The sequence below is a fragment of the Echinops telfairi genome, unplaced genomic scaffold (assembly GCF_000313985.2).
Source record: "Echinops telfairi isolate 266 unplaced genomic scaffold, ASM31398v2 ScPeMD7_9;HRSCAF=40, whole genome shotgun sequence".
In the NCBI taxonomy this organism is placed as follows: domain Eukaryota; kingdom Metazoa; phylum Chordata; class Mammalia; order Afrosoricida; family Tenrecidae; genus Echinops; species Echinops telfairi.
Window position 1 is genome coordinate 98,482,460 of NW_022103906.1, and position 14,340 is coordinate 98,496,799.

The window sequence follows — 14,340 nt, forward strand, 5'->3', positions numbered from 1 at the left end:
TATGGCATTTTGACGTATAAATGGTACATTACTTGCACAGCTTTTAAATTACACATAAGATGAGTGCTATTTCTGTGCAAGTAGTCACCTTTGGATGTTCAACGCCCTAATGACCCAGACACTTTGGGGGGGCCTCTCTCTGGAACAAAATGCCTTCGGGGCCAGAATCATTTTATCGGTATCATGTCCCTAACTGACTGGTGGCTCACAGCTTCATCTTCTACTCAATGTGCCCTACTTCTTTCAGACTGATGTCTGGTTCTAAAAAATTTAATCTATCCTTAGTCATCTACTAAATACACTGGAAAGAATGGGCTACGAAGAGCAGCTCCAGAGGGAAGTTCCAAAATGCTGTGCACACAGGCCGCCGGCCGCCCCAGGACAAGGGACAGTTTCTGCAGGTGACTCTGAAGAAAAGGGCACTGTTCTGAAATAAAGACTTCAAGATTAGTGTGCTGCCTTTTAAAAAATTATTGTCATCAGCTTATAATAACTTGGTTTGAGATAACATATAGGCACCCCCTGCTTTTTCAAAGTTCACTTACACCAACATCACCATTCACGATTACCAAAGACCTACATGAACAAACTCCAAACCAAACTCAATGCCTCAAGTCAATGCCAACTCAGAGCCACCCTGGAGGATAGGGCAGAACTGTCCCTGTGGATTCCCAGACTGTTAACTGCTCTTTATGGGAGTAGAAAGTCCCCTCTTTCTCCCTTGGAGCAGCTGGTGGTTTCAAACTAGTGACTTTGCAATTAGCAAGCCCAGCGTCTAACCACTCTGCCACCCAGGCTCCAAATCCTACATTCGTGCCTGTTTTCCAAGAGAAATATAAAGAGAACTTTGTCTCTATCATGGAAAATGTTGTAAAACTAGTAGTTAGGGTCTGTTGTGCAGAGGTGTTACCCTGAGCTATAAACATAACGTCACAAGCTCCTTGGGGGTCACACACCTCACTCCTCCAGACTGTCGGGGTCTCGAAGCCAGAGAAGCAGATTACCTCCTTTTTACTTCTGGTGAGAACTGTCTTTGCAAAACTATGATAATAGAATCATTTTGAACCTGATCAGAATGTAAAAGAACATTATTACTACCCTTAAATTATCAACTTTAAAAGCCCAAGGAAAGTGGGATGGATGGATTGTCTCTGGGACTCTTTAGAATCAGGTGTTTGGGAAGGCTGGACAGGTGAGGACTGGGAGGGGCTGGGGCCATATGCGGCATACATGCACGTTTCATAGAGCATCTTTATGTGTATTTACTGTGAGCATATCCACGGATGTGGTTGAGCACACAGGGAGCAAGGTAATGAAAACAGCCCAGACATAGATAGCCAAGCACCTTGAGGAGCTGAGACATTGGGCCTGGGGGTGTGGGGGGAAGTCAGATCCTTGCTGCCAGACTGCTGTCTCATCCCACCAAGGGCGGTGGGCCTGCTCCCTGATGCTAGAGACAATGGGTTACCTCTCTCTGGAGCCTAAGGCCATTAGTTTGGTTCCTGTGGGCGGAGTTCACACCGAACTGATAATGGTTCCTGTGGAGGCCCAAAATCAAGTTAAGCTGGTACCAGAAATCTAGGATCCGCCTATCTTGCCACATGTACACCCCCAATCCCTCCTCCTTCCATAGCGCATATGTCCCTAGATCACCCCCTCCCATCACTGTAATACCTGTAGCACAACCCTTTCCTGTGACGTATGTCTTCACCTGTAATGTGGGGCTTGCACATCCCCAATGTCCCCAGAGAGTATAAAAGCTTGGGGAGCATTAAAGTTCTCCCTCACTCCCTCCACGTGGATTACCAAGCGGGGCTGAGGTGAGCATGCTACCATAAAATGTGTCTGACTCCATTTATTTCTATATATCTCTTTTATCTCTCATGCTCTCTAATTTTACTTGTAATATTTACTTATTATCGCTGTACAATTGTGCCTACCAAACCCATAGTGATTGTGCTAGGAGCTGGCTTCTTCTGGCAGGGGGGGATCAAGTCTCAAGGTCAACTGGAGTAACAGTGAAGGCAGTCATACATCCTACTGCGATGAGTACCAAGTAGGGGTTCAAAAGCTCATGACAGGCCAGCAAGCGCAACTTTTGACCTCTTCCAGTCCAGAGGGAAGAAGATTGCTGAAAGCCAAAAGACATGGAGACAATGAGCCAGATGGACTAATGGACCACACACGTCAGTCCTGAGCTGGATAGCGCCACTGCCAACTGCTCCACGAAGGATCATACGGGCAGGGCCTGGACAGAGTGGGAGAACAGTGTGGGCCGAACGCAAGAGCAAAGGCGACATCAGGCTTATTGGCTGGCTAGCGCGGTGGGAGCCCGAGGACAGACACGCTTCACCTCTGGATCTGAACTCACCGCCATGCTGAGTAATCAACCACGAAGACCAGAAGGGTAGCATTTTCCCAAGACAGAGTTCAGACGGATCAGGCGAGAAGGTGGAATGGAAACAGGGCACAGGAAGAAGCGGGATAAGCAATGGTGCAGGGAGGGCATTGTAATGGACGAATGAAACAAAATGCCATTGAATTACTGAATGTGAAATTAGTGATCTGCTCCGTAAGCCCATGCCCAACTCACAAAAAAGATATTAAAAAAGAAACCAGGCTTTTGCTAAGGAGACAGAGCATCCCATTCTTAGTGATTTCTTGATTCTTGATGGTGGCCACTGTCAGACACGCTGAAGGCACGAGCTGTCTGTGTAACAGAGCAGGCCAAGAACCACAGTCCGAGCCTACAATTAAACGCTGGTTGTAATCCTGGGAGCCCTGGTGGCATTGTCGGTAAGCATTGGACAGCCACGCTTCATGTGAGAAAGACAGAGCTATCTGCTCCCATACAGACAGACAGCTTCAGAACCCTGTCACTATCAGTCAAAATCGACTTACTAGAAATCCTTGCACTCGGATTCTCAGTTCCACATTTGTGTAATGAGGATTCTTCGGTAAGATCAGGATAATGTACAGAAAGCAGACAGAGACTGTTCAAAAACAAAACTCCCCCAACTCCGCCCTTCAAGTCATCTGGGAGAAGAGCTAAGGACAGGCCGATCGTTTGCTTGTACATCCCAACGGTTTCGGCAAATCTCAGCTCTGCACTGAGCGGAGAGAGCTTTGCTGACTGAAGGTGGAACTAGGGCTTTCTCCACATGTTGTCTTGTTACTGCTGTCCTTAGCTGCTTTCAGCCCGTAACTCATGAGAGCCGGGCACGATCGAGTGGCCTGTGGAGACCACTGGCACAGGGGAGGGCTTTCACCACTGGATTTTGCAGATGTAGACTACCACACCTTTCTTCCTAGTCTCTCTTATTACAGAGAAGCAATTCTACTTCCTTCTTCCACAAACAGAGCAGTTTCTAGGTAACCAGCCAACCAGTCTTGTCGGGAGAGCTCAGCACGCGAGTGTGTTCGGGCTGTTGCTGTCTTTGTAGAGGACTCTGAGAGACTTCTGAATGACGGTTTTTCAGGCACAGCACTACTGCTATTTTGGGCCACATATTTCTTCGCTGGGGGCTGTGCTGTGCAGCGTGGGAAGTTTAGAAGCATCTGTGGACTCAACTGGTCAGATGCAGTAACTAACCTTCAGGCAGGACAACCCAAAATGCCCCCAGCCTTGCCAACTGACCGAGGGGCAAAATCCTCAGGCGCTCACTCTCTCTTCAATGAAACCCTTTAGTCAGCACAGCGCAGGACATTATTTAAGACGGTGCTGTTAGCCATCGTCTTTGTAACTCCCACCAAAGGATCTCTTCCTCATAGGCCTAGGGAAGAGAAGGTGGAGAAAGGTGCTGAGAGATTATATGATTCAGTTGCAACTGACTGATTGTTAAGGTTCATTATAATTGCCATCCTGATGAATATAAAAGGAACCATCTCAGAAGCAGGAAGGGAGGTGTGTTAGTCAGGGTTGACTAGAGAAGCAAATTTATAGACACTCATTTGTGTAGAGGAAAGAGCTTTATATATAAGATCAATTGGATATTGAGAAAACATCCCAGCCCAGTCCACATCAAGTCCATAAGTCCGATATTAGCCCATCTGTCCAATCCATAAAGTCCTCTTCAGACTCACAAAACACAAGCGATGACGCCCAATGCAGGAAGATCACAGGCCAGTGGGTGGGAAGTCTTGTGGAGCCTGTGGTGTTGTAAGCATCTCAGAGCTGACGTGGGTCTCCACGTGGCTTCTCCAGCTCCCAGGGCTCTGGCTGCATCAGGGTAGCTTCATGTGGCTTCTCGTCAGAAATGTCTTGCAGGGAGTGAACCTGAGAGTGTGTGTCTCCCGACTCCAAGGAAGAGTTCCCAGAATCCTCAGGAGAAGATCAGGCCCACACCGAGGCCTCATTGGCTATGACCTGATTCACAGGCTAGACTCCACCCCTTCACTCCCAATTCTTTCGAATTGAACAATGACTATACAGCTACCACAGAAGGGAATCTCCCCACCATCCAGAAGAACAAGCCAGGAGTGGAGCGTGTCCTCTGGATCCCCAGATTCCTCTGTATTGAACTTCCTTGATCCACAGACAGAAAGCTTAGCAGAGAACTTGCAGAGAAGCACGGCACAGTGCTAACCATGAGGTCGGCAATTGAAGACCACCAGAGAGAGATGAGACTTTCCACTCCCGTAAAGAGTGAGTCTTGGAACCCCAGGGGCTGTTGTGCCCTGTGCTATGGGGCCGCTATGAACGAGCATGGACTCGACGGCAGTGAGGTGGGTTTGGGTTTTGCAGAGAAGTGCCCACAGCAGGGGCAGGAGCCAGGGAAGGGCACGGGGATGGAGCAAGGCGAGTGCCTTCAGACAAGACACTGATTTGAAGACTTGGGTGCTGGGTCTGCTGACCTACAGAGCAAAGAGCCTTTGGGGGGAAGCTTTTGACAGAGTGGCATGCCCATTGGGCATGTATCAAGAGCACAAGAGCTCCAAGACATTCCCTGAGCAGGGCAGAGGTCAATGGGCCATGTGGCTGAGAGGTCGAGTACCAAAAGGAGAGGGGCCTGTGGGCACAGTGGAGAAGAGACTGTCTTGTTAAAAAACTGCCTCCCGAACATTTCTGAGCCCTCACTGTAACCTAGTAAATTCCCTAACGGACCCCCACAATCGTACCTGCCCCAGCTGAGAAGTGGGTGTCAGAGCTGGTGGGAGAGTGGAGGCAGGTGGGAGAGTGGAGGCAGGTCTGACTTTTGCTTCCCAGAGCCAGCTTTGGGCAGCTGATGCTGACACGGTGATTCTCTCACCTCCTGTCAGGTCACAAGGGGGAATGACGCCATGCCCAAACTTTTTTTTTTTTTTACAGTCACTCAATGGTTATTTTTAAATGTTTGTCACTTCTAAGGTTTCTAGTCCGTCACAGATGCACAACCTGCCTTTTTTTTTAATTAGAGGGCTCATACAACTCTTATCACAATCTATATACATACATCCATTGTGTCAAGCACTTTAATACATACGTTGCCATCATTGTTTTCAAAGCATTTTCTACTTGAGCCCTTGGTATCAGCTCATTTAGCCCCCTCCCTCATGAACCCTTGATAAATTGTTATTATTTTCTCATGTCTTGCACTGTTCACTGTCTCCCTTTACCCCCTTGTCTGCTGTCCATCCCCCTGGGAGGGGGTTATATGTAGATCATTGTGATTGGTTCCCCCTTTCTCCCCCTACTTTCCCCTTACCCTTCTGGTATGGCTACTCTCAATATTGGTCCCAAGGAGCTTATCTGTCCTGGATTCCCTGTGTTTCCAGCTCTTATCTGTACCCATGTACATGCTCTGGTCTAGCCAGATTGGTAAGGTAGAATTAGGGTCATGATAGTTGCGGGGAGGAAGCATTAAAGAACCAGAGGAAAGCTTTATGTTTCATTGGTGCTATACTGCACTCTGACTGGCCCGTCTTCTCTCCACGACCCTTCAGTAAGGGGTTGTCCAATTGCTTACAGATGGGCTTTGAGCCTACACTCTGCGCTCCCTGTTATCCACATTATGATTTTTTTGCTCTGGATCTTTGATGCCTGATACCTGATCCCATCAACACCTCATGATCACACAGGCTGGTGTGCTTCTTCCATGTGGGCTTTGTTGCTTCTGAGCTAGATGGCAGCTTGTTTATCTTCAAGCCTTTAAGACCCCAGATGCTATATCTTTTGATAGCCGGGCACCATCAGCTTTCTTCACATTTGCTTATGCACCCATTTTGTCTTCAGCAATCGTGTTGGGAAGATGAGCATAATGGAAAGCCAGTTTCATAGAATAAAGTGTTCTTGCATTGAGGGAGTACTTGAGTAGAGGCCCAATGTCTATCTGCGACCTTAATACTAAACCTATAAATATATGCACGAAGATCTATTTCCCCATTGTCATATATAAATGTATTTACGTATGTACATGCCTATATTTAGACCTCTATAAATGCCCTTTGCCTCCTAATTCTTTCCTCTATTTCCTTTTACTTTTCTCTTGTCTTACTATCATGTTCAGCCTTCATTTGGGTTTCAGTAATTCCTCTTGGTTACATTGCCCTTGATCAAGCCCTACCAGGCCTCCTACACCCTTCTCGCCATTGATTTTCGGTCACTTGTTGCTCCCTTGTCCCTGGATTTGTTAACACCCACCTCCTTTCCCCTTCCTCCCCCTCTCCCATGTGGCCCCAGAACCGTTTTCTCCTCCGGCTGATTTATTCTGCCTATCTTATCTAGATAGACATACAAAGATGACAATATGCACAAACACAGGGCCAAGCACAACAAAGCAACAATAGAAAATAAAACAATAGCTCCAACAACAACAAAAAGGCAACAACCAAAAAAAAAAAGAAGCCTATAAATAACTCAAGGTCTATTTGTTGTCCTTTACAAGTGTTTTCCAGTCAAGTCTGATGGGGTGCCACGCCCTGGCCCCACAGTCTATTTTTGGTGTTCCCTGGGGACTTCATTGCTCTGCTTCCCTTGATGCTCTCTGTTGCACGCCCCCAGCGTCTTGCCTCAGTGTGGTGGGGTCTGGGAGGCGCAATTTCCACCGTGGTTCTCCAGTGTTGTCTTCTGTGGTGCTATGGGTCAGTGAGGAACATTGTGTCTCGTGGTGGGGCTAGCCCTATGGTCCTCTCTAATGCATTGGCTACTCTGAGCAGAAATATTGTCCTCAGGGCTTGGTGGGCCAGGATGTGCTTCACTCTTTTTCCCTCCCCCCTCCTTTGCTCCCATGTGCTCTGATCAGGCACATCCCTCTCCTTGAGCTGTAGCTTCAGCAGCTTGCCTTCTTTAAACCAAAAGTTGCCCTTTTTAAAATTTAAACATATTAGCGCACCTAAAACAAGAGCATTACTTTGACTCATTGTTGTGCTGTTCCACTCATTTTCTTCGTGCACCAAGCAGGCAATAACTCGATGGCTACGGCCGAAATGGAAAGAACAGTCAGATAGGATTAACAAACAGCACAAACCAAACAACTGCGGCAAGAACGTCCTTATCAGAGCAGGTTCCCGGGGACCGTCGTGGGAAGGAAGCGCAGCTGTGCTGGCAGAGCAGGGATCGTGGTGAGACCAGCAGAAGAGTAAGGTGATGGCATCCCACTCCGGAACTAGACCATCAGCAAAACCAACCCCCAAGCCACACTTCTTAAAAGGAACCTCCTGACTGGCCGCTACGGTTCGCTCAGAGTACACTGGCTTATTTCTGATTAATGCTGATGCAGGTGACGGACTTCAAATGAAACGCTTTCCACCAAGAAGCTTCTGGGAAGGGAAGTGTACTCACCCAGCCCGGAGATGTTTATTGCTTTCACAGATTTCTTCATCTTGTTAAGAACTGTGCGGTCCACATCCAAGGCCTACAAGAGAGAATGGATTCGTCAAAACATACGTTAGCTGTCACACCATCACAACCACAGTACAGCACATGACGACCAGGCAACCGTGGGGCTATTCTGTGTGCCCAACTGCACAGAGCAGAAGAGCTCAGCTGGTTCCCACACCACCTCTTGCCGGTCTCCATCAGCTGAAGCATGTGACCCTCCTCCTGCCGACAGGACCTGCTGAACGGTCACCTTCTGCTGAGAGACTCGTCACATGAGCTAATTCTACTTCGACCAGGCCCTGGTTCTCCTGCCATGGCAGCCGGACTCCATGGCCGGCCGGCCTGCCCACAGTAGCTGCACACGTTCCTGATAGAGAACAAGGGCTGCCAGTCAGAAGAGGAGTGACCACGGGGAGGTGGCAAGACCCGAGCACAACTACGGTATTCGTGTGATAGTGACTGCGATTAGTACACTAGAATTAAACTTCTCTAGTTGATTGGCCAAACTGAGACATCGCTAGGATATCTGGTAAGATAATGAATGATGGCCCGTGGTCATGACCCCGGCAGGCAGCAGTACAGAAAAGTCCCTTCTGTGAAGGGGAAGCAGACTGGGCCGCACAGAAACCGCGGGACTGGCTCAAGTGCCCAAGGTTTGCTTGGGGCACGGGAATTGGCTGTGTGCTGTTTAATTTATTAGGAGGAGTGGAGTCGGTGGCTTTTCCTCCTCCCTCTCCCCCTGACAAGAATAAAGTTTATTAAATGAAAAAAAAAAGATAATGAATGCCCGATGTGTATAACGAGCACCCTTCAAAGCTTATGCTGAAGAGTTCAAGCCGCCATGTTTATGACTGGGTTTTGTTTTTTGTATACAACTGAGGGAGGGGATCAGACTCAACCAAGACAGGGGGTCCCGGCAGCACCCACACAGGTAATGCTATGAAGTTTTCATAATGATACAGGGAGGACACTTTTCCAGCAACATTCAACATAACGGAGAAGAGCAATGCGTGCTAACTTTTAGTTGGTGTGCTTGGGGTGGGCGTGTGAAGTGTGGGTAGCTTATATCCATAGCTCAAGATTACTGTAAAAGATCTTGGGAAACTGCTAAGGAAGTTCCTACCTCAATACACTAACTACTAAGACAGAAACTGTCAGCACCAAAACCTAACCACCATCATGTCAGAGCCAACTCACAGGGACTCTACAGGCCGGGGTCGAACTGCCCTCGTGCATTTCTGAGACTGTAACTCTTTATGGGAGTAGAAAGCATCCTCTCTCTCCTGCAGAGCAGGTGGTGGTTTTGAACAGCTAACCTTGCAGGTAGCAGCCCAACACTTGAGTGCACATCCACATTCATGGAAGCAGTAGTCAAGGAATCAATGACAGATGGTACTGGTCCAATCTGCTGCACAAGACTTCTGACGTGTTCAAGAGCAAAGGTGTCGCTGTAAGGACTAAGGTGTGCCCGACCCCAGCCGTGGTCTGTTCAATTCCTTCATACACAAGTGAGAGCTGGAGGATGGATAAGGGAGACGGGGAAAGAGCTCGTGCCTTTGAAGTACTGTGTTGCTGAAGAATACAGAAAGCACCATGGACTACCAGAAGAACCAACAAATCCGTGTTCAAGAAGTACAGCCAGCATGCTCCTGCAGACGTGAAACCGGCGAGACGTCATCTAACACACCATGGCGAGCCCAGTCCTTGGAGAAGCTCATCATGCTCTGTCAAACAGAAGGTTAATAAAAAAGAAGGCAGCCTCAGCAAGACGGCCTGCCACAGTGGCTCTGCGAGAAACTCAAACGTCACCACTGTGAGGATGGCGCAGGACCGGACACTGCAGTGCTGTCAGGCACAGGGAGCACAGGATAGCACCTAACGACCTTGATTGCCCATTTTGAGTCCTTAAAAACAATCACTGCCAGCAGTCGATCGCCGGAAAGAGAGCACAAAACGTCAAAGACCTAGATTAGATAATGGGTTTCCAGCCTTCCGAGTCCCCTCTTGAATCCATCTTCAAGAGCAGCACCGAAAGTCCTGCTTGGAGGTAGCACTATTTTACTGGATGCTAGAACCAGAGGTGACTGGGGTTGACAAGGTTAAATCGGCAAAATGGTAAGAGATGTAGGAGGGTAGAAGGGTAGGTAAATGTAAAAGGACAGGTAAGAACCGGTGGGTACTAAGCAAGTCAACAATTCTCACAGAGAATTAACTCTTGTTTCTGTGGAGGGTGATGTCTCATCCATTCTTGACCTTCGATGGAGCTAAAAGATACAGTAGAGAGCACAGGCAAAGCAATCCCCATGCTTCCGTTCAAGCTGATGTAATCTAGCAAAAGTTAATCTCCTAAACGCAAAATTATTCTAGTGAAAAACTGAATCCAGGGCTAATCACCTACACTGAACTACGCCTTCCTGTCCCACTCTGGCTCTGGACCTATGCTGTCCAGGAGTACATAGCTACTAGCCACACACCTCTATGGAGCACTTAAAATGGGGCAGGTGCCTTGTTGAAATGGTAACACGCTGGCTAAATGAGTTGGAAAGAATATCAATCAAATTTTGTTTTTACTTCCACAGTGTTCTACCCTAAGGGCAAGCAAGGACCGGTGTTTGGTTATCACTGTGACCTGGCACAAAGCAAGACTCAATAAAAACAAGCTGAGGAGTGAGTAGCCGACTAAAAGACAGGAAGAGACAATACCAGGTGCCGGTGTTCCAGCAGGTCCCCAAGCTACTGGGCAGGTGCTGAAGACTGTTGGGCAGGGGACAGGAGAAGAGTTAGACTTCAAGGTTATTCAGACAAATTCAGAGTATGGACCAGGACAGGAAGGAATCGGGTCTGGGGAAAATGGTTCAGAAGCCATTTTGGTGGCTGCACACACACAGCAGGATCATTCTGGAAAGGAGAGGGCGAAGCCAGAGAGACCAGCTCCTGCCTCTTCTAAATAGGCTTTAGCTCTCCTTCCTCTGGTATTCCTATAAATGACAGCGCAATCCAGTCTTCTGTGTACTGGAGCTGGGCTTCAACCATGCGAAGGTAGATGGGGAACAGAGGTAGTGCAAGACTGACCACAGAGACTTTATCACACAGCCTTTATCACACTGATGGATCCCCTCCTAGGTTATACCATGGGGCAAGCCCCTCCCTGATCATGCCCTACAGGAACGTCTCAAAAAGGACACCCCCACATAGATGTCTCTAACTTTATAATTACAATGAGAAGAACAAGGACTCTTTTCCGAACCAGGAACAAGTGGGTACACAGAAACAGTCGCTGATGCAGAGATTGGAAACAAAGGTGAGGCAGGCAGCAGAGGTACTTTTTAATTAAAACTGCAAGAGGAAGGAGTAATTATCTTCCTACTCAAAAACACACCCTTCATTATGGTGCATATTTATAGATTCTGAAGATTAAACTTGGTGAGAAGTTGGGAATGATTAAGTCTGAATACGAAGGGAAGAAAAAAAAAGCCTGTCAATTATATATATGTAAAAACAGTACTCGGATCTTTAAAAACAACAGCAAACAGAAGCATCTCAAGAAACCAGAGGCGTGTGTTCCTCAGACTCAGGCGTCTGCGCAGAGTGGGCGCTCACCCGACCATCTCCCTGCACCCCCAGCACTACCGACCGCCCCCTCCTCAAGCTTCTCACGACATCTAGGCTATGCCAACTCAGGGAAGGACAGGGCAGGACTGCCACCGAGGGTTTCCGAGACCGTAACTCTTTATGGGAGTAGACAGTCATGAAAAGGCTTTCACTTTCATCAGAGCTGATGTCTAAAACCATAAACAAAGACAAAAATGGAATAGGCTATAAAACTGAAGTAGGAGCGCCAGCAGCTTACGTCTGGCCAAATGTCGTTAATCCTTAAGAGCCAGACAGAAGTTGACCTTTCATTTGTGAAACAAGTTAGAGGGTGAATTTATCAAAAACACGACTAGTAGGATGGCGTCTCGAGTATTTCAGAGAAGGGGAAACGAGCTCTTGAAGGTAAACAAGCGGCCATCCAGCTCAGAAGCAACAAAGCCCACATGGAAGAAGCACACCAGCCTGTGTGACCACGAGGTGCCAAAGGGATCTGTTATCAGGCATCAACGAGCAAAAAAATCGTATCATTGTGTGCTCACCTCCCTAATACAATCGCTGAAGACAAATGGGTGCATAAGCAAATGTGGCGAAGAAAATCATATCATTGTGGATGAGGGGGAGTGTGGGGTGGAGAACCAAAGCCCATTTGTAGGCAATTGAGCATCCCTTACAGAAGGGTCACAGGGAGGACACAAGCCAGTCAGGGTACAATGTAGCAATGATGAAACACACAACTTTCCTAAATGCTTCCTCGCCCCACTATCATGATCCTAATTCTATGTTACAAATCTGCCTAGACCAGAGGATATACACTGATGCAGACAGGAACTGGAAACACAGGGAATCCAGGGGGGATGATCATCAGGACCAGTAGTGAGAGTGGCGATACAGGGAGGGTGGGGGGAAGGTGGGGTAGAAAGGGGGAACCGATTACAAGGATCTACATATAACCTCCTCCCTGGGGGACGGACAACAGAAAAATAGGTGAAGGGAGACATCGGGCAGTGTAAGATATGACAAATAAAAATTTATAAATTATCAAGGGTTCATGATGGGAGGGGGGAGTTGGGAGGGTGGGGGGAAATGAGGAATCCGATGCCAGGGGCTAAAGTGGAGCGCAAATGTTTTGAGAATGATGAGGGCAATGAATGTACAAATGTGGTTTACACAATTGATGTATGTATGGATTGTGATAAGAGTTGCATGAGCCCCTAATAAAATGATTAAGAAAAAGAAAGGGAAACAAGCATTTTCAGTGACATTTCCAGCATCTCTTTAAACCCGCCTCCAGTCCCCCATCAGCCAGCGGTTCTGACCCGTTCAAACACTCTCTAAGATCCTCTACTGCCAGTCCAGGCGGGGGCACTGAAATGAACCACCACAGTGATGAAGAACTGGGAGGAGTTCCCAGGAGTTCCTTCCCTGGTTTCAAACCAAGGGCAAATTTATATAACACTTAAGACCTATCCTGAAAGTCAGAGCTTGGAATCCAGGACCTACTTGTACCTATATAAATGTCTCGATTTTGCCTCTATATACTCTCTGGCTCTTTCTAGGAAAAATGTGCCAACCTCTAAACTGGAGGCTCCATACACCCCCTTACCCCCACAACAAAACTTTCTCCAGCAGTCAGTCAGCTCTTGGCACCGACTAGTGGGGGGCGGTGGTGGCACAGTGCCAGCTAGGTTCCTGGTACCCTAAGGTCTGTCTGAGCCAACGAGGGCTTGGAACTGCAGACCCCAACTTCACCCACCAGGGTGTCTGGGAGTTACAGGACACTGTCCAGCCCCATCCCAGCATTCCACTCTCCTAAAGGCCAACCTGGGAGGAAGCGACATTTTTTAAAAAGATAGAATGTATGCGCACACACACACACACACACAAAGAAAGAAAACGAACACATCCCACCTGATCTGTGCCCAAAGGAGAGTTTTGCCAAGAGAGTCACAGGCAGGTTTAGATGGCAGATTTGTCGCATCACACAGTTTACTTTCCAGCAGCTAACAGAGAGCACTTGTGACAGGGTGAGACATTCCCAGAAGCCTCTGGGATGCACAAAGGCTCACTGCGGCCTGCAGGGTCAGTTTAAAGCCGAGCAATGGACCTGCCTTCTTTGAGGAATAAAGCGTACAAAGAAGAGCAGGTATCAGTAAGAATTAAAATCAAATAAGTAAGCCAAATCACAATTGTGTAACAAACACATAATAAAGACGAGCAAGAAGGGCAAATTTGGCACTACCTAATAAAACTAAAGATACTCATGTATGTATATATAGAGAAGCCAAACTTACTGCCATTGAATCAATGCTGACTCAGCGATTCCCTGTGAGTTTCTGACACTATAACTGTTTATGGGAGTAGAAAGCCCAGCTTTCTCCCTCGGAGGTGCTGGTGGTTTCAAACTACCGACCACGCAGATCGCAGCCAGCATGTAATCACTACACCACCAGGCTCTTCCTGCAGATGGTAGGATGCATCAAATGTCTTACATTCACACAACCCACAGCCATGAAGACCATCCTGACTCAGTGAGCCTACAGGAGGGAGTGGGGGAGGAGAGAGACGGCGGTTTCTTGAGGCTGCAAATGTTTACAGGAACAGAAAGCCTCATCCTTCTCCCTCCGATCCGCTAGTGGATTCACACCGCTAGCATAAACCACAAAACCAAATTCACTGCTGTCGAGTTAATTCTGGCTCAGAGCAACCCTGCCGGCAGGGCAGAACTGCCCCGGTGACTCTTTACAGCAGTCGAATGCCATCTTTCTCCCTGGTCTGTTACAAATAGAGTGCTATCAATAAAAACAAGTACAAATGAACTGCACAAAAATAATGCTACAAAAGTATAGATGCAGTGTATTTTCTAATTGGCATAATTTAATTATACTGTTCAAGGCTACACACACACACACACACACACACACACACACACACACACACACACACACACT

The 14,340-nt window shown here is 47.7% G+C and overlaps 1 protein-coding gene across 5 annotated transcripts in view; it reads right to left on the minus strand.

Annotated features, from left to right (window-relative positions):
* Nucleotides 1-7,831, minus strand: part of ASAP2 (ArfGAP with SH3 domain, ankyrin repeat and PH domain 2) — a 141,907-nt gene extending 134,076 nt beyond the window's left edge. For all 5 annotated transcript variants that reach the window (XM_045286633.1, XM_045286631.1, XM_045286632.1 and 2 more), the window contains exon 1: nt 7,760-7,831. In XM_045286633.1, the coding sequence (XP_045142568.1) occupies nt 7,760-7,799 (40 nt within the window). In that variant the 5' untranslated portion in view covers nt 7,800-7,831. The remainder of the gene's footprint in view (nt 1-7,759) is intronic.
* Nucleotides 7,832-14,340: the final 6,509 nt, after the last annotated feature.